At 31.7% G+C, this 21,575-nt stretch overlaps 2 protein-coding genes across 4 annotated transcripts in view; both read left to right on the plus strand.

Annotated features, from left to right (window-relative positions):
* The window catches only part of LOC139529833 (uncharacterized), a 109,943-nt gene extending 102,929 nt beyond the window's left edge, over positions 1 to 7,014 (plus strand). For both annotated transcript variants that reach the window (XM_071325743.1, XM_071325745.1), the window contains 2 exons: positions 2,251 to 2,392; positions 4,510 to 7,014. In XM_071325743.1, the coding sequence (XP_071181844.1) occupies positions 2,251 to 2,392; positions 4,510 to 4,584 (217 nt within the window). In that variant the 3' untranslated portion in view covers positions 4,585 to 7,014. The remainder of the gene's footprint in view (positions 1 to 2,250; positions 2,393 to 4,509) is intronic.
* An 8,657-nt stretch (positions 7,015 to 15,671) lies between these two features.
* Positions 15,672 to 21,575, plus strand: part of LOC139529831 (uncharacterized) — an 81,485-nt gene continuing 75,581 nt past the window's right edge. For both annotated transcript variants that reach the window (XM_071325740.1, XM_071325741.1), the window contains exons 1-2: positions 15,672 to 15,855; positions 17,003 to 17,245. In XM_071325740.1, the coding sequence (XP_071181841.1) occupies positions 15,786 to 15,855; positions 17,003 to 17,245 (313 nt within the window). In that variant the 5' untranslated portion in view covers positions 15,672 to 15,785. The remainder of the gene's footprint in view (positions 15,856 to 17,002; positions 17,246 to 21,575) is intronic.

Below are 21,575 nucleotides of genomic sequence, written 5' to 3' on the forward strand. Positions count from 1 at the left end.
GGTGCAACTTGATTAGGGATTTTCCGTTTTGAATTTTCCTCGCTGGGATTTACTTTTCATTAGTTTTTTTTTACTACATTGTATGTTTATGTTATTTATCTTTTTTTTTGTAATGATAAATCGAAACACGAGTATTAATGCATAAGCGCGAGGTAAATTTCGAACTTAATAGCTACTTTGCAATGTCCCCTTCAACCGGTTTTAATGGCATCTTTTAAGAAATAAGTTAAGTTATTTGTCGAACATTATAACTTGGATATCGACAAATCAAGGTATAAAAAGCTTTGTTTGTATTTTTATGAAAATGAATCGCTACCCTTTGATAAATTGTCGTGTGAATCTCATAGTGTTATATCTCTACTTTTAATTTTTTTTAAATGGAGATATTCCTATATTTGAGATCCGAATACAATGGTTTATCTCCATATACAACTAAAGAACCAGATGTATAATAATCCTCTATGATACTTTGTCAGTTGTGCAATATTATATACTCAAACACCCATTGAATTATACTGACTTATTCATTTAGTAAGGTCAGGATAATAAGTTGTTTTCTCACTATTTCTCATGTAATATTTTGTTAAATAATTGTTCAAATTCAAAATAATCTTAGTAGTACTATGATTAAATGGTTTGAATGGTTTAACCTAAATCTTTGAACAGTTGTTCGCAAATCTAGCAGTGCAGAATTTGAGATATTACACAGTTCAGATATCCATGGTCTATCTATATATATATTGGAAATATACAAATACAGTTCTAAAAGTGCAAGGTGTGTAGTTAAATGTTTCTACTTTGTTTGTCTTAGTTAATAATCTTTTAAAAACAATCGAACAAATGATTACTATGTATGAACATAAGTGAGACTCCTTTTTATAACTTTTTACGTTTTAGTCAAAATATTGTTTCATTGATATTTTTTATCACTATTAACTGTATATGTGAAATACATCATTATAGGATTCACAAGAAGAACAGGAAAATCTTCTATTGACAGTGTTGATAAAGTACCTTCACCACGTTATCTATTGGTTGATAGTTGTGCTCAATTTAGTTTGGTTATGTCAGGATATGTGATTACGTTTATCAATAGACTTCTGTTACTGAAAATAATACAAGGACGTAGATTTTGTGATAAAATACGGACATAAATGTTTGCTAACAATGTTAATTTTAGTACTAGATATTTGATTAAATTAAATTTGACATGTTTTGACCATTTTCAGTAACTGTAAGGAAACAGAAAAAAATAGTTTATGTCTTTTATTTTCTTCTGCATGTTTCCCATCCTTTATCACAACCTATAGCTACATGAAGATATGTGGAGTTGTTCTTGTGTTATGGAGTAGGACCTCTGTGTTAGATAGGTGGAATATTTAGAGCACACAAATACGTTGACCGTCGCCTTATTCTAGTGTTTTGTGGTAAAAGCCTGTAATCCGTTCGTCTTCTGTATACATTTTAAAATTGAGAATGGAAATGCGGAATGTGTCAAGAGACAACAACCCGACCGTAGAAGAACATTAGTCTGTCATGATACTGTATAATGTCTTTACTGATATATATTTTCTTAACCAGAGACCTTATAAACAGTATGATGTTTCTTATCTTTGAAGGTCATTCGATAAATACTTATATCATTTCGCATTAACCTGTGAGGTTTATAACAATAAACGATGTTCTTAATTAAGACAGTAGCTGGCATATGTAGACAAGCCAACATATAACAACCCTCTCCCTTTTTAATCATATCAATGAATTTTTAAAATGCACATAACATTGCAGGCATTCAGTGTAAACGCATGGATCCTCCCTAATGGATCAAAAGTCATTGCGTCATGAGGCCATATAAAAGCAGAAAATAACGACCAAAGTATTATTTCTGATAACATCAATAATACCATGGCATAACAAATATATAAAACGTCAGAACTATTTATAATTAGTGGACGAAAGTGAACGCAAATCAGATTTCCTTATGACAATTTTTTGATTTATTATTAACACCTTTATACCTTGCATAAAAAATATATATGTTGGATAAAACCAGAAAAATACAAAACGCTATATACCTTTATCACATTAAATCAAAGCTGAGAAATCGTTTTCTCAAAGAATGAAACATAAATATTGTATATAAAATCAACAAATTTATTAATAAGGTTAACAGGATTAAATATGTTGTCAAATTAGAGACAGTTTGTACGTTCAGTTATAGTAATTTACTCGATTAATTTGTTTTTGCAGTGACGAGTTAGATATATGTATGGCTGGGATATTAAAAGTTTGTGCAGATGTGTTTCGAGCTATTGATAATAGCACAAGCTTTAATATTGTCCAGTTGGCAACAGAGGCCAGAAAACAACATTCAAAGCTTTTCCAGGAAATAGTAAGTTTTGCCCGCATAATATATGCTATTTATCTGGGAAAATATTATATTTTGTTCCTCGTATATCTGGTTCTACATGTATACTTTCGCATTAGAACCTTGCAAATATATGATTTGCTTGTATTATAACCATAAAAGAGGGACGAAAGATACCATAGCGACAGTCATACTCGTAAATCGAAAATATACTGACAACGCCATGGCTAAAAATGAAAAAGACAAACAGACAAACAATAGTACACATGACACACTATAGAAAACTAAAGAATAAGCAACACAAACCCCACCAAAAATTAGGGGTGATCTTAGATTCTCCGGAAGGGTAAGCAGATCCTGCTCCATATGTGGCACCTGTCGTGTTGCTCATGTTATAACAAAACCGGTTAATAGTCTAATTCGGAAGGTCACATTCATGAAAGGGAAGGGGATTGTAGTTTCGACGTAAGGTACATATCCGATATCATTTGTGAAACGGTTATTTCATAACGGTCAACCAACTCGTGATGGCGTCCGTAAAACGATTTAAGAATGCCTGATCAAAAACTCACCGATTATACTTTTGTAATCGAATAATTTTGTTCTTATAGAAGTTGGTATGAAAACAGCTTTTATTATCTTTAAAAACAAACAAGTTGTATTCGTCTGTCAAAAGGATAAAAGGCTAAATTTAAAAAAATCCGAAATCTCTGGATATTTAAAATTTTCAATCCCAAGTATCTCTAAAAGTAGCACATGCAAATATATTTCAAAACATATTTGAATCCAGACGCTTGTATGTATATGACAGTCAAAAAAATTCCGGGTAGCCTGACTTTATCATGTGCCCTTAAAGACAATTGATAAACTCCAGTTGTATTTCAAAAATACATTATATTGATATGTCATGCATTGTACATTGCTTTGTCAAGCTTTGTACATTTCATATCTTTAAAATTCCTCGCTATACGGGACTTTTTGAGGAACATTAGATGAGGTTTCTTTTCGTTGTAACTATAACTGTAGCAAAGTCAGCTGCAATAAAAATATATATAAGGTAATATTAGATAAATGTCAAAAAAATATTTGTTTGGATTTTACTTAAGACTGTTCAAATGCTCTGTACACTCAGTGTCTGTGCCTTCATCATGAAAAACATATTGTGTCGCAGATTGATATGATATTCGATATTGACGATTCAAGCAACGGCGGTTTGAATAGTTACCGAAAGTTGAGACAATATTGCAGGTTTTGTTTTTTAGACTTTACCTTTTTAATAAACATAAATCTAGTAATCCATGTACGATTTTATATTGATATGAAAATGAAAATGTTCAAAACAACATATCATTTCAATAGTTGTTTACTCCTTGTTGATTTATTACTTTTTGTCTTTAAATTTCCTGTCTTTACAAAATAAGTAGCCGATAATTAAATCAATCTATCCGTTGAACAGTTGTTAAATAGGGGGTTAATGATCTTATTACACCAATAAAATGTATCTCTACGGATTTTTATAAAACTATGGATGACATAATATATATATATATATGATATGGTTCGATTCAGAATGAAGCTAAGCATTAATGTTAAATAAGAAATAAAAAATGAAATAATTCCTTATCTTATTGACTTGTTATTTACAAAGTGTGTATTATAAATCAAAAGTCTCCCAGATAAGCAATGCAAGTTTAAGGATCAGTTTTGCATTTAGGACCACACGATAGGGGGAAAATATATATATATATATATATATATATATATATATATTAAAAATTAAATACACAAAAAGAGTTTTAAAAGCAGCATTGCTGCTTTTAAAACTCTTTTTGTGTATTTAATTTTTAATATATAATTCTGTACACCGCTTGAAAAGAAACTTTTTTTGTATATATATATATATATGTTTCTTGTAATTAACAATAAACCTATCAACGTATCAATCTATGAATTTAATGATGTTATAATGAATAATTGGACGATTAACGAGATTGAAACTAAATATAATACGATAGATATGAGTGTTCAATTTTCAAAACTAGGTACGCATCCTATTTGTTTCCTATTCAAAATAATTTAATTAATCATGATTATACCAAGGGAAACGAGAAATATATTATCTTTCATTGTTCTCATTTCAGATTGATTATGAACTTTGTTACCTATTGACACACCATCATTTGGAAAGTAATCATGTGTATGATGCAATTGACTGAGAAGTGGACACTAAATGTTTATCATACTTGTAGTCCAGTATTGTCAAATATGAAACTTCTTTAAAAAGGATAAAAATTAAAACATAGTTTACTATTGTATTGATAAATATCCTTCAGATTTTAGTCATTGATATAACAGCTTCTTTTCTCACTCTATTATGGTATCATCTATTATTGTAATATTGTACTTTATTAGTTTTACTTTCACATGCAAATGATACAGTATCAAATTGGTTGAATATTAAAGTAAATACTGACTTCGTCTAAATGTAAAATGACTTATAGTTACCACAAAAGTAAAACCCACCATCTCAGATAGGTTTCTGAATAAATTGTTTAAATGAATCTATTCAGATGTATTAGAACCTTTGTTGTGAGTCTTGTTTCGTTGCTTTTGTAATCGAATTCAGGCTTTTAATTCTAATTTGTTGGGTCGATTTCCGTTCTTAAAAAACATATTTAGAACCAAATCACTAAAAAGTTGGAAATTGAAATCCCAAATTATCTTATAATTATTCGCATGGCTAAGAACGATTCAGCCGAAAGTGTCGACCTGGGAAAATTTATTATGATAGTAGCTTCTTTATTAATTCCAAACAGAAGCATTTTAAACGAAAATACTTTTTATGAAAATTGGAATATGTCTTATCAGAAAAACGAAAAGAGGAGTATCATTTTCATACTCAATACTAAGTACATCCGAACTATGCTCGGATATTAGAGTACCCGCTGAAATCTGTAGTAAATGAGGATTATATTATATTCGTTTGAGGTGTTTGAGCTTTTAGTTTTGCTATTTGATTAAGTACTTTCCGTTTTGAAATTTCCTCGGAATTCAGTATTTTTGGGATGTTACTTTTTAAGTGATTGAAATCAGAAATAGACATTCCGAAGGACATGGCTTGTATAAAGATAGATAATATTGTAAAATAATGTTACGTTCTGTTTTTCATTTATTGTTTTTCTTTATCATACATGTAGTTTAGAGTTCTTTTTTGTTAATGATTTTTATAATTGTACACTTTCTTAAGTGTCTTTTTTCCACTGGCTGATACATGAATTATTAAGGGATGGTATAAATATGTCTTAACACAAGTTGTATAAAACTTTACCACACATTCACGTGCCGGTCTTGATGTTCCTATCTTTTTAAGATGATTTTCATGACACACATTTCTATTTGCTCTTTCACAAAATGTCGTAACGATGTATTCTAACTAAGGAATATTTAATCCAAAGTTTAACCTTTAACCCATCAATAGAAATACAGTGTTAGAAACAATTTAATAATCATTTTATTAGACTTAATAAAATGTCCTCAGTGTCTGAGCAAAATGTTAATGAACCAAGGTTACGTAAAACAAGGAACTTCTTAATCCTTTTTCAAAAAGATGTTCATCGGTAGATAACAAGACCTCGTTGATAAATATTCCGTATTAACATGATGGTTTTGAAGTAAATATTTTAGGTACTTATGTTGTTTATCATCTTATTTATGTGGTAAAGTGTTCTTTTATTTGTCTTTGTAAATCATTACCTTAACTATTAAGTCTTGTTTTTTTGTAACATCCATTTCCACGTGGCTCGGTATTTATACATCCCGTGATTGTGGTATTGTGATATGGTAACTTTTTGTAATTTTGTCTTTTGTTTTTTATCATGTGCTTTGTCTATACGCCTTTTGCTTTTTCTTTGTTGACATATGTGTTTGTTTTTTAATACTGATTAAGATTATAACACAACATGCACAATGTTGACTGCTGTATTTTTATTTTTGACCACACACCATTGTCAATATAATGAAATTGTATTCATGTGTCGTACAAGTGAGGTAAAGGTAGCCATAAAAAGTCCTTAATTTTTTATATCAGAAAATCCCGGTACCAAGGTAGGAATATGACAGCTATTGTCCATGTGATTGGTGTGTTTTTATTTTTGTCATATAATTATGGACTCTGTTTTGAACTTTTGAGTTCGGTATTTTTGTTATTTGACTTTTTGAACAGTCAGTCAATTTCAATTTTTATATTTACTTTAAATGTTTTATTTTTTATCCGAATTGTAATCTTATTGGTTTTTGATAATATCTTATAAACCATGATCTGAATTTTAAGTGTAAGTAAGTGCCTCAGAACTATATCTGATTATTGATAGTGTCATAAGGCGTGTTGATGTAGTTATGTGCAATAATTAGGTAATAGTGCGTATGAGCAATTTACACAACTGTTGTAGTGTACAATTTTATTTAAACTGTTATATTTTCTCTTGATTGCAGTAACTGACGAAACCTAATTATGTTGCATTTGTCAATGGTTTTTACAGCTTAGCATATGTACATATAATCCTTCATTGATATAAAACAATCTTTAGGTTTTTTAAATAGGAAAGATTGATATTAATATTTTTATATGTCAATAAACTTCTATCTTGTTGGTTTTATTATTAACAATACGTCTTATGCCTCTTTTAATGGATACATGACGTTATAATTAACATGCGACTTGTGCCTCTTTTAATAGATTCATGACATTGAAGAGAATATGATAAGTACTGAGATATAACAAATACAGAGTATAAAGAAATACGTTTTATGATTTGAAATTGACCTCTAGACCCAATGGGTCGGGTGTATTTTATTGTGTAATTTTAAAATATATGGGTTCTTTACTGAACTGTTATTACACATGTCACTATAATTCAAATTTATTTACTTACTTACAATAATACAAGTAGACGTTATTATAGCAATTGAATGATTCATGGTTGCCTGCTCAACATCGTAGTTTAGCAAAAGAGGGACGGAAGATAACAGAGGGACATTTTGCACATTAGGTGAAACAAAACTGACAACGAGATGGCTATATGAGAAAAAGACCAACAGACAAACAAGACTGCGCAACACGAACTCCATCAAACACTATAAAAATATGCAGATTCTGCTCTACTGGCGGCATCTATCAATAATTGGAAAGTAAAAAGATTCTGGATGGGGAATATCACGATCTCTATCCAATCTAGCATATATAGCCAGATACCTTGTACCACGTTCCAAAACAATGTTGAATTTCTATTTAAATTTAAAAAATGAAGCATGGTAGAATCCTAAACTATTAACAAAAAAGACATTTTTGTATAGATAAATTTACAATTATGATAAAATATTATGAAAATAAAGTTAGCAACTTACAACTACTCTGCCAAGTCCACACTGTGTTTCCGTTAGATGAATTTCTATTTGTATCCATCTTATGAGTTAAGCCTTTCATTAACTGATTTTAATAGTTGGTTCATTTATTGTACTGCTACACCGCTGGCAATCACTAAGGGGGTAGTTTGGATCCCACTAACAATTTAAACCCCGCCACATTATTTATGTATGTCTTTAAGTCAGGAGCCTGCATTTCAGTAGTTATCGTTTGCTGTTGTGTTACATATCCGTTTTTCGTTCATTTTTTAACAAAAAATTAGACTGTTAGTTTTCTCGTTGTATTTATTTAACATTTGGTATTTTGGGGCCTGTTAAATTCTGTGTCATTAGCTATAGGTCTCTTCTGACGAATTTAATCATTGGCAATCACACCACATCATTTGTATATATTAGTAGCACATTTTGACACACTTTCCAAAGTTCAAAGTACGTTCTCTGTACGCTCTACTCCTTTTAAGCACATTCATTGCGTTCTTATCCCATTATTCTAACGTACTACAGTACAATCGTATAAGGTATAGTACAATAGGGGGCCGTTTTCTCGCTGGTTCATCATTAAGTTATTCATGTTAATTATATACCCAAAATGTTTGGTAAGTTTGCAGTTCTATGTGACTGGGATTGATCTCAGTGAACGTTATCACAGTTTTAATTTGTATTGGGGGAAAATGATATAATAATTATACATTACATGTATGTCTTTGAATAAACATTACATGTATATCTTTAGATATTTTTTTGCAAGCTGTCCTTCAGCTTATATAAAGTTGTAGACAAATATTTTGATAGCATCATCGGTTTCAAATAGACAATCGAAAAGCATGATGAACCATATGCAGAATCGTTTTTAAAAACACTACATACACAACTGAAAAAATATATAAAAAGCAGCAAACGAGAGAGCCTCAGGACTAGCAAAAACGTGCTGACTATGTAAAGTTTTCAGGTGGAAATAATGGAGAAACAGATATTCTGAATGCAATAAGGCCGTCGTCAGAAGAAAAAAAATCCAACTGTGTGTTAGTTGATAGAGTTATATGAGCAAGTTAAAAATCGGATTTCACGTATAAGGAACGAATTAGAAACCGTTTCAATCGAACTACAGACATGTTGGGTGAGTTGGTTGACCGTTATTGAATAACCGTTTCACAAATGATATCGGATACGTTCCTTACGTCGTAACTACAATCCCCTTCCCTTTCCTGAATGTGATCTACCGAATTAGATTTTTTACCGTGTTTGTTATCACATAAGCAACACGACGGGTGTCATTTGTAGAGCAGGGTCTGCTTACCCTTCCGGAACACCTGCGATCATCCCTAGTTTTTTTGTGGGGTTCGTGTTGCTTATTCTTCAGTTTTCTACCTCACCGTATTTAACCACTCATACTCATTTTGCAAACTTTTGTATATTAGTAATATCGTCAGGAATGAGAATGAGAGGTTCTGGTTTTGTTTTAAGATATACAGGTTTTATATTCATATAAGCAGCAGGGAGTTCAGGTACCTTTTTAGATTTTGGTTTATGTGTAGGTAATATTAACTCATCCCTTCTAACGCCGATATTATCTTTAATTGGATGTTGAAAAATAGAGATTCCGGTCCCATGAAAAGATGATTTTGATGTTGTTGAGCTTGGGTTGTGATCTATTTTGTCGACTGCAGCTGTGGTAAACACTTTGCCCTTTAATAAAGGCGGGCATACCACACCTTCATTTAAATAACGTTCAACAACAGCTTCACCTAGTTGAGTTAAAATTTCCAGTACCCGATCGTAAGAGATACATTTTGTACATAACCCATGTTGAAATAATGTATCTATAAGATGTCTTTTCCTGGTTTTTGCAAAGAGTAATAGTCCAAGATGCACACACAATGGTGTCTCACGATCAGCTGAATGTCTTTGTTGTCTTTGATTTGATATCAGGTCCATGTTCTATCATTTTCACCAACTGTAACAAAGGTGGGAGTATGCTATCATCGATATCTTCAGAGACCAAGGATCCAGAAAATGTTGTCTTCGTTGTAGCTAATTGGCAGCGAATCATTTCGGCCGTCTTTGCCATATCCATGGTGTCATTATAATCACAAGCAAACGCTATAGCTGGTCCTATATCTTTTTCAAACATCAAAAGTACATCTCTGCCCTTTAGGTGTGCTTCCAATTCTGACATCTTTTGCAAAATGTGCAATAGCTTGTCCTCCAGTCGAGTAGAATGTACCTGTGCAAAAAAAGAACCAAGCTGTGCCAATCTTTCCTCGTACAGGTTTGCCAGGTCTGCTAATCGAAACACAACCGACTCTTCAGAGTTTCTTTGAATTTCAACAATGTATGTGACCAGCTCAGCTAATGCAGTTTCTTTTATTATAGTTTCCTCCTGTGTGCAACTGCTTTCGATCTCTGTTTGTCTCTTTGATTTCTCTTTGTTATATACAGCTGCGAGACAAGACGGGTGATACTTCATCTCTTGTGCTATAACATCACCACTACTCAGCTTTGCCAACAGTTGTTTATCCTGAAGAGCTGTTGCACAATCCACTAGTCGTTGGTTTAGTTTCATTGTCATTGCCTCTCTTAAGACAGATAAAGGTCACTCTTTATCACAAATGAAACATTTATTCACATTTTTAACTGAATTTTGTTGTTGATCTTCAAAGAACGAGGAGTACACCTAAAAAGTATAGGAGACGTACAATCACTAGAACTTCCAGATAGTATCGGTGACATATTGCGTTTCTGGGCTATCTCAAGTTTAGTATTATTAAACGTTATCCTAAACAAATTAGGGTACTTGGCATTTTCTTTTTCCATTGTGCTTTCAATACCCTCTCCGTGGTTTAATCGCCGAATATCAAGAGGGATAGGGAGGGCATTCAATTCATTAAAAAGATGCATATTTTTGCCTAACATTGTACATTCTTTGTCTGACGATTTCAGTAGGTCTGTTGGGTCCTCAAAAAAACATTTGTCCAATCAGTTTACCAACTATCTGCTGAAGAAGCCGATAAGCGAATTCTTTTCGCCATTTCAAAAACTAAGTAACTATTATATAAACAAAAGTAATGAACTTATAGAACAATAACGCAAATATTATCTGAGCAATAAATAAATGCAACAGCAAACTATAAGCGAGTGAAACTAATCAACTTTTAGTGCACGAAGAGTGTGTGTCTGTAACATGAATAGATTTACGCAACACAGAGAAACGTCACAGGTAAAATTCTAGAAATTGTATAAAATTCAAGATAACTTTTCTAATTATGTTATTTGATGTATAAGCAACATTATTATTATAGAACTGTGTTAGCAATAGGGATATAATTCCTTCAGATCAATATCCGATCAGAATTGCACATAAAACTTCGTAACTAAAAATATGAACGGTGGATAGACAAATACCGATACACGTCTTATAACAATGAGAACACACACTCTCAAAAAGGTTAACTAGAATAAAATTACTCCCTGTATTGGTCCATAGCCTATTGAACCTAATGTAGCAATCGAAGATTAGTCGAAGATTTGTGGAATATAACGACTGACATTATTTGGGTTATAAAACAGTCATATTCGGGATATTCATAAAACCAGGATTGGGTTATCGTCAGATATTTGACCGAAAGTGATACTTTATCTTATATAACAATGATTTACTCCATTTTGTAACATTTTGGATACAATTCAAGCAAAACGGGCCATACAGATGATGTCTGTACCCTGTGAAGACGTTATTTCGAAAATCCAAGATGGCCGCCATGATCGGATGATTTTTTTTCGTGGCTACGCACCTAATATGATTACATACACCTACAGGCATGTTCTTACAAAGTTTCATGCTTTTATCACCATTTGCATAATTTGTGTGGTAAGTTGCTTAACAATTACTATATGATGTATACCCTTTATGACCCTCGAACACGATGAGTAGATATCAAACAATGTCAACTCGCCCCACTTGCCAATCGGCCCACACTATATCGCCACTTTAATAAAAAAAATTGCCCCACTCTTGTTTACCGACTCGCCCCACTTTTTAAAAAGTGTAAAATCAAATTGAACAATCAGTCTGACGAAAAAGAAAAAGGTTTAAACCCCACTGAATAAAGGTCTGCCAACTCGCCCCACTTATAAAAAGATCTTGCTTCCATTAAGTATGTTAAATTACTGTTAATTCGTATCCAGTCGTCCTGATGTAGTGGTATGTGTCGTGGCTTGATATGATAAAGGTCTTGGTTTCGAATCCCAGCATATGCACTGGATTTTTTCTACGTGAATTTTGATAGATAGTCTTTTCCGTATAATTAATTATAAGTTTTATAGTGGATTTGACATTCCCGCCAAAATGTTACAGAACAAAGGAAAGCATGCAAAACTAAGAAACTCATACTGGGATGATCTGGTAGGGGTGATCCGGCTCAGATCACCCCGGTTAGAACAAAGGAGCTGGGATGTAAATATAGAGAGAGCACCTGTAATGTATTTTATTTCGTTTGATTATCTAATATTTAGATACACTTATCAGTGTACGTCACACAGCGTGTACAGTTTATTTGTGAACAATATAGTTGTTCTGTGACATAATATATACAGTATTATGATGGACTATGTATAGACTTTCATGAACTATGTTGCGCAGTGTAACATAATATATGTAAAGACTTTCATGATCTATGTTGCGCAGTGTAACATAAAGAATCACACAGTATGATTATAGTTGATGTATGTACTGTTATACCACTGTCCCAGGTTAGGGGGAGGGTTGGGATCCCGCTAACATATATAACCCCGCCACATTATTTATGTATGTGCCTGTCCCAAGTCAGGAGCCTGTAATTCAGTGGTTGTCGTTTGATTATGTGTTACATATTTTTTTTTCGTTCATTTTTTTTTTTATATAAATAAGGCCGTTAGTTTTCTCGTTTGAATTGTTTTACATTGTCTTATCGGGGCCTTTTATAGCTGACAATGCGGTATGGGCTTTGCTCATTGTTGAAGGCCGTACGGTGACCTATAGTTATTAATGTCTGTGTCATTTTGGTCTTTAGTGGACAGTTGTCTCATTGGCAATCATACCACATCTTCTTTTTTATATGAGATATGTATATATGTTTAGACTTTCATGATCTATGTTGCGCAGTGTAATATAAAGAATCACACAGTGTGATTAGAAGTTGATGTATATACATTGTAGATATGAAATATGTATATATCTATATAAGTTTAATGTTTATCTGATTAAGATACACGCACATGTATATATGAAGGTTTCATTGTTTTTTCTTCTATTTGCAGAATCAATGGAAACAGTCTGGGAAATTATGCAATGTTTCAGATTTACCAAAAAAAAAATTAAAATTTTAAAAAAAATGTCTGCATTACCATCTATTGCGGAAACGTCCGGATTAATATTTCGTATTTGGTGTTCCGAATGTCGACTTGAAATTGATATTAGTCCTGTGAAGTGGTTAAAGATTTATCTTAAATTAGTAATATCTTTTTTATATCGGCATCTTATTCTGAACTGTTTCCTTTCCTTTGTTTTGATGTTACTACGAGCTACTAATCCTTTACTTGTGTTTGTCTTGTGTATAGCCTATTGAATTAGAGATAAAATATTTTAAATTCGGACGAGCAGGGCGATGGAGAATTTAAATGTATTTTATTTCGTTTGAAATTGGGCTTTTTCACGTTTGCTTTTTGTAGTAATTATCTATAGATGGGAACTAATATAACTAGTTCTGATACTGGTTCTGCAACAGTATGTACTATTTATAAATTTGATTTAGGAGCATAAGGCACGAGGAACATTTTGGCGGTTTCTACCGGTTGGGCTTAATGGTATTATATAAAATTGGCATTTAAATGGATTAGTATCGAAGGTGCTCGCATTTACGTCGAATTGAAGTTGGTCACATTGGTATATATGCAGTTGCTGCTATGTTTATTGTACTACAGGCGTTGGAGGTATTAGCAGAGGAAACAGAAACGATGCGAAAGAAGAACAATGATATATGTCATGTATTTATTTCAATCGAAGAAATATGTACAATAAAGTAAAATAAAATATTGTATCACAAGAGAAAATAATATGTTACTGCGAGCAACGAATCCTTTATCTGTGTTTGTCTTGTTTATAGCCTATTGAATTAGAGATAACATATTTTAAATTCGGACGAGCAGGGCGAGGGAGAATTTAAATGAAGATATTAACAATTTCAAAGTATATTGTTTATTAATTAAATTTCGAAAAAAATGTAATTTCGTCATTTAAGTTAGAGTGATGTACTCCATGATATTACTATTAAATGAATAAGGAAAATACTTTCTCATTATCCTAAGGTTTTCATTCTGATTTATAACTTTGTATCACCTCATACAATAACACGAATTAGTATTTATGATTTGTAAAGAGGAAGATACTTATACTGTGACGATTGACAACACTTTAAAGATTTATAACATTTTAAGTATCGACAAGTGTTGGTAGACGTGTATACATTGAACCACAGGGAAGTAGTTTTTGTCTGTATATTTGTACGGAAAACGTACTCAAAGAATCTAAGGGTTTGTATACAAAAATACTTTTGATGAAGATGGTTGATGTTCAATTTTATTCAATGTATTTATATTTCTGTAACTGTGCTTTTTTAAGATAGACAAAAAAATCCCAATAAGGAAATGTTATATGGATGTCGATGAACATTTGGTGGTTCTATACTTAGTTAACTAATTTTGTATGTCATCATTTAATAAACATATATACGTCAGGTGCGCATGCATTTCAATATCACAATAAACGGTTATATGGAGTTGGTCTGGACTACAAATATATGATACCTTTTTTTATTGTGTGTGTACATTTTACATTTTTAAATTTTACATTTTACAATAGTAAGGTTCTCGCGGATACATGTGCAACCATTATATATATTGCAAATACATTGTCTTACATATATCATTTATAGTTATGCTATTTTTGAATAACACTCATCAATGATATACATGTATGTCTTATAATTATGTATTCCAGACGAGTCTGTTGTCCAATTCAACTGAATTTCTGAATGTTAATCTCTTCTCTAAATTCGTTCAAACCTTGCTCTGTCTGCACATTTGTTACTTTTTTACTTTTTTTTTGTCATTTTTTTCCTCACCTTTTCAGTGATAATTTGCAATGTGTCAACATGCTAATTAATAAATAGGTCGTTGTCCAAGTCCAGGTTTGCCGATTTGACTGAAATTCTCATTGATTTATAACAATGTGAAACATTTATCCAAATTATAAAAAGTTTGAAATAAATAATATACCGGGCATGGGCTCGATGATATATAGCTTCGTTTTGTGTATTTAGGTCTAGACGCCATCTTCTAAACTGTTGAGTTGACCTCCGAACACCTCCGATTGCCTTATATAAGCGATATAAACATACATAAAAACTATCCGCCACGAAATAGCCTAAATGCGGTGCTTAAAAGTGAATACTTGTAAGTGAATAATTCATCATCATCAATGTTTCGTAGCTTAATTTGACAAAATTGAACCATTCTGGCTGCTAAAAGCTAATTATTATTTCACTATATCTATTTCATTCCCTTTTTAAATGATTTGATATTTTATGCTATTATTCTATTTTTGCCGTTCTCTCAATTTTTTATAATGAAAATATAACTATCTCCAGAGACCAAATGTGGTATGAATACTTTTGTTTTTTAACGTTGCAACTAGGAAAAGTAGTGTCTTCAAGTTTTGAATACACCCGCCCGTTCTTCATGTTTAATTTTAAACTCTGAAAAACTCGAATATGAAAATTTGGCAGAAAAGATATACGTCGCAGATTATGACATATTTATCCCACATCAAATAATGCTACAGCAAAATATACAACAGGGAAGTTTATGATATCATTTACTATAATCTACCCCGGAAAACTGTACTTAAAGGAATAATACATGTAAAGCTGGTTTATTTTCGGAAACATTTAATACATAAACTATGGAATTATATATTATATATTGTCTGCTGTTCTCCTTTGTTCGGAGCGATCATGACGAGGCTGCAGTAGGTATGTTCTATTGATTCTGCTGGCGTAATATTTTTTTGAATATTCAACTGTTTGTGTTTGTTATGTGTCATCTTTGTCATCTGATATACAGAGAGAGAGTAAAGGAAAAATGAACAAACTTGCTACTGCTTAAACACGTAGGTACTTATACAGCACATACGGAGATATTAAAACGGTGCCTTTTTGGTTAGAGTATTTTGTCGATATTTCTAAATGTCGACATTTTGCAGGGTTTTTTTTTTTTGCAACATATGAAAATAATTTATTTTTGGATGTAACGCGTCTTCTGATTGGCTGACGTTATTTTATTATGAGCCCATAGACATAATTTAATCATGGTTCCGTGACGTCATCAATGGAATTTAGGATTAAATTATAAGAAATTACTGTAATATTTTTTCTGTCTATTCGAAATAACATAAATAATGTGGTGCACACTGTTAAATAACCCGCTACGCGCGTTATTCAGTGTGCACCAAATGTTTGAGGTTATTTCTTCATAGACAGAAAAAATATTACAGTCATTCCTTAAATGTTTATATAAATTCTTGGTTTCGAATATTAAAACAGTTGTGTTTAATTTTAAATTCAACAAGAAGAACACACTCCACACCATTAATTGTAATTTCTTGGTTTCAAGAAAAAAAAATGCAACATTTGGAAAATTAAACTAATTTCTACGTCTTGTTTTTTACATCCGATATCTTGTTAGTCCTCAACGTGATCAACCTTAATAACAATAATTAATAGAGGAGAAGACAATTCTTTTCTGTTCAAATATCATATGCAAAACAAAAGAGTCAAAACAATGATAGTACACCTATTTCTTTGTACTGAAGGAGATTTCCTTACCTAATCTTAATGAAATATTTAAATCAATAAGGAAAATCAAAAAGGACAATTATACTTCTACGGCCACATCGGAAAGACAAATTGCAAAAAATCCAACAAATAAATAAAATAATAAAAAAGAATAGTGGGGAATCAGCTTTATCATTTCATACAAGAAACTCAACACAAACACTAGGAATTAGATTGTGTACGCTGGTTTTGTCTACAAATGACTCATAGGTGATGCTTGAATCAAAATGTTTAGAATACCAAATGAATTTTGTTTGATAACTCATAAATGAGAAAATTATTTCAGAAAGAACAACCTATGAAGATATAACACTTAAATGTTCGAATAAGCATAACCGTCCATACTGCCAATGGCAACTTGCCACATCACCAGGTCAATTTGTAGATATTGATGCCAGCAACAAACATAAAAGTCAAGTAACAACAGTAATGACTATTAAATCGGTCAACATTTCCGATAGGGGATCATATCGTTGTAAATGTTATGATGACTCTAAAACATACCAATACAGCTCCAGTATTACAATTGGTAAGTGTTTGTATTACTGTTCGCAAGTATCTATAACAATTAAAATGTTTTATGAGATATAGATTAATTTTTGCTGTCATCACAAATGTAAACAATTTGTCATCTTATGTAAAATAAAGAAACCGTAAATCTTTAGTCTAAGGTTTTTATACAAATTAAAGTCAGATAAAATACAAATATCTTTGTTTAATTCTTTAGGATTCACTTGTTATCTTTTGAATTGAAATATCATGTGGCATTAATCATTATAGAAAATTGCCCTCACCCATCAACAACGTCCAATAATGGAAAACATTTATATACAGATACAACTGAAAACAACCAGATAAGATTGATGACTGAAAATACTGCTAGGTCAAACTAAGTCAGTCTTCTAATTCACGGGTGTCATTCGGTTTAACGAGAGAAATGATCGTGAAAGAATATCTAACAGTGGTCAAGTATTGCGAGACGATCGTGAAAGTTCTGGTAACGGATCGTGAAACATATTTAATCGAGACGACATATAAAAGGTCATTGAATAATCTAATTTAATTAATTACACAGACAAATTTACAATAAAATACAACTGTCTGTCAAAATGGTTCAACAGTATGATCAGTATGTGAGAAAATTCAGTTTTAAAAGTATATAGTTTTTACACAACAACAAAAGGCAGATTGCTTCTCGACATTTCAATGACATAAAAAATGTAAACAAACTTGATTTTTTCACAAATTCGATTAAAATAAACTACTTTTATCCGAATAAGAGCATTCTATTTGAATGAATCAAATGGTTCTCATAGTTATTTTGCATAAACATAATCTGAAACTTGGTAAAAAAAGAAATATTTACACAAAATTGATTTTTCTGATCGTGATAGATCACGTACCGCTTTTTTGAAGATCGTGAAAAGGATCGTGAAAGATCTGATGCTACGAAGACGTTCAAATTATTCAACTATATGATAATTAACATTTGTTATAGGTATTGAGAAAAACTAGATAGGCCTAGATCCTCAATAAATTAAAGCATTTTATATATATTGCTACTATCCTGTAAGTTACACCCGACACTTGAAACTTTTGTTCAAACATAGACCTCGAAGAGGAGATAAAATGAACTGATACTCATAACGACAATCCATATTATCGTTTGCTCAAGATATAAGGTCAAGTAACAGTAAATGAACGCCGTCTAGCGGATTCCGCGAAATGTTGCGACGTTTTGTAGGAGTTACGTCCCTTTGACAAGATTTAGCAATGTTGCAACCGGCGACTTTCAGACGGGACAACGGCAAATTTGTTGAGAGTAAGCAACTTCTAGGAGAATTAAATTGTTTGCTAAAATTGAAGAATTTACAAGATTTTTTAAAACGAATATGAAAAAAAGTCATGAAGACGATTTATATAAGAAGTAGTGTGTTATGAGACTGCCCTCCGTAATCTCAAGTACGGAGCCTGTAATCCCCTCTAATCTTCTTAAGCCAGCTTATAATTCCCTCTAATCTTCTTAAGCCAGCTTATGGTACGATTTAAAGCAGCTTATGATGCAACTTTAAGCAGCTTATTATGCAATCATTCGGATAAAGATAATCCTTATCTTTTAATCTAGATTAGTGCTCCTCAATGTTTTTGTTCCTTTAAGCACATCATTGTGCAATCAATCGGATTAAGATAATCCTTATCTTTTAATCTAGATTAGTGCTCCTCAATGTTTTGTTCCTTTTTTTATCCCGATAAGAGTTAACAATTGCTAATTATAATCTATTTGTTTTCGGATTAGAGAACCGAGTATTAACCCTTTTAATCCTGATTAGGATAAACAAATGCTAATTATAATATATTTGTTTTCGGATTAGAGAAACGACTCTTAATTTATATCCTAGATTAGAGGAATCCCTTTTGATAATTAACCAGTTGTTTCCAGACAATCAAAATCCAATTGTTTTCGAACTTAATTAGCGGATCCTTTGTTTGAATAAAGGGAATTAATTGTAACGGAAGGAGAGACAGGCTATTTTTTATTTTTACAGGAAATACTCTACACAACAGATTGCAAGAGAGAAGAAATATTAACAAACCGCTAACTGTATTTTCTAACAAACTAGTTGAGATAAGGATATTTAAAAAAATGAAAAAAGTTTTCTTTCTTTCTCTTTGTAAATTCTTGATATTATTTTCTTTCTTTTCTCAATTAGTTTGTTTAAAAATAAACACCTCGTTGTCTCATCTATATATAGTTTCTTTAAATACAAAATAATAACACATTTCATTTATTAATCATTTATTTAAAATATTCTAGATTGTATTTGATTTTTAGTTAAAACATTTAAATTGTAACCATTTTTTTCTCTTCTTTTTTATTGTGAATATACTGTTTATGTCTCGTTGCACATACATTTTCTTTTGGGTTTCCAAATTAGTTTCTGTCTTTTTTGTCTTTTTATTTTGTTGGATGTATTCATTGTCACTATCTTCACTGTATTCATCTGTTTCTTCTTTCTCCTTGTTTTCTTCTTCTGTTTTCTTTTCTTTATAAGAGGTAGACTCGAATCGTACTTTGTTTGTTTTTTCTACATTCCTAAACAAACGAAGTGGAATGTTAGTAGACTTCAGAAATTGGTATAAATGATGTATACCAGCTGTTAGTTTTCTACGACCAATTGGAACTGTTGAATCACGTATCAAGTCAACGATATGAGTGTTTGAAATAACTTTTCCGTCAATTCAAACTTCACCTTGTTCGTCCCACTTAATATATGGTTGTTTTTGTAAGTAAAGCAAAAGTCGCAAGGCTTTGTCTTTATATCTGAATGGAAAAGTGATATTGATTAACGATTGTAAATCATCATGTAACGGTTTCTGGTCATAAGACAGATTGTGTTGGTCATTGTCTCGAGGTGGAGTGTCATTTAACACAACTTCCGCTTTCGATTGATCTTCGTTTTGTTTTTGTAAGACAGCCTCGAATTTATGTTTAGGAATAAGAATCATTTCCTTCGTCATTTTAAGTGAGCAAGCACAATCTTCACTACTATAGGAATGAGATTTGATCGATACTTTAAAAGAAGTCTCTTTCGATGTAAACGTTGGGTGTCCTCGGCAGTGATTTTACGAATAACCGTTTTGTACTCAAACAGTTTCTTTTTATTTAGCGGAGATAGTGTAACGACTCCATGTAAAATGTTGTATATACATTCTAGTAGGATCTTAAATTGTTCGTTATTCATCGTTTTTATCATTGCGAGTCTTTGCTGATCCTCAGCGGAAGCCAATAAGGATAAAAAATTAACGTGTCTAATCACTTGCTTACTCATAGCTTTTTAAGTATTATTTCGGAAGAAAAACCACACAGTTCTCTCCAATGAATATATTTGTTCTAAGTAAATAAAGTTTGTCTGTGTGAGCGCTCTAATCAAGGTGTTTGGAAAGGTAAAAGTGAATGATCTCCCTTTGACATGGTTTGAGTTCTTCTTTTTTCACATATCGTTGAAATCAAAGTTTTAGTTCGAGTTTTATATGTTTGATACAAACGTATATTTTTTTATTTGGTTTGTTTTTGGTTGTGTTTAAGTTTTGATGAAAAACATTTAATTAAATGAATGTTTACCACTCTTGCACAAAATTTCCAAATTGGTTTTCAAACTTAATAAATTACATGAAAGCAGGTAAATGACCAGCAACAATGTAAAAAAATAAAACTTAAAGAAATGCACCAGTTCTATAGCGAAGAAATTTTAAAAGACGAACAGGAAGAAAAAAAACCAACAAGTAAAAGAATTATATTTGAATGTTTATTAGACAAATAGAAATATTAAACACAGAAAACGAAATGTCATATAATGTGGTTGTGTCATAACATAATCTAAATAGGACAAAATACAACAAACAGTATTAGGTATGAACTTAGTGTTCTACTTTGATCTGACGATTTTCCGTTATTTCAAAATAGCCAGAGTTTTCGGCTACAATGAGTAAAGAGACAGTTTCTGGTAAGGGTAATGCAAAATGACATTCAAGTCTTACTTTTCCTTGCTTTACCAGTGACAGATAGTTGGCATCTGAAAAGTGAGGTTGTAAATCAAAACAGAATAAAGCATATCCATTGTTGAAGTCCGATCTAGTTATTTCATTCCCCGCATCTCCGCCCCACTTTCCACAGTTTTCAAACATTTTAACGTATGCTGCAACATTTGTTGCACCCCTGTCTTCGTTGAATTGTAGTTTCAAAGGAATTCCATCTACAGGAACTCCATCACAGTAAAAAGTTATTTGTTGCAAGTCAAAATGTTGAAAATTCCACGGATTAAGTTGATAATCACCGTTCACGGCGTTTGTCGAAGTTA

Source organism: Mytilus edulis, chromosome 7 (genome assembly GCF_963676685.1).
Source record: "Mytilus edulis chromosome 7, xbMytEdul2.2, whole genome shotgun sequence".
NCBI classification, from domain to species: domain Eukaryota; kingdom Metazoa; phylum Mollusca; class Bivalvia; order Mytilida; family Mytilidae; genus Mytilus; species Mytilus edulis.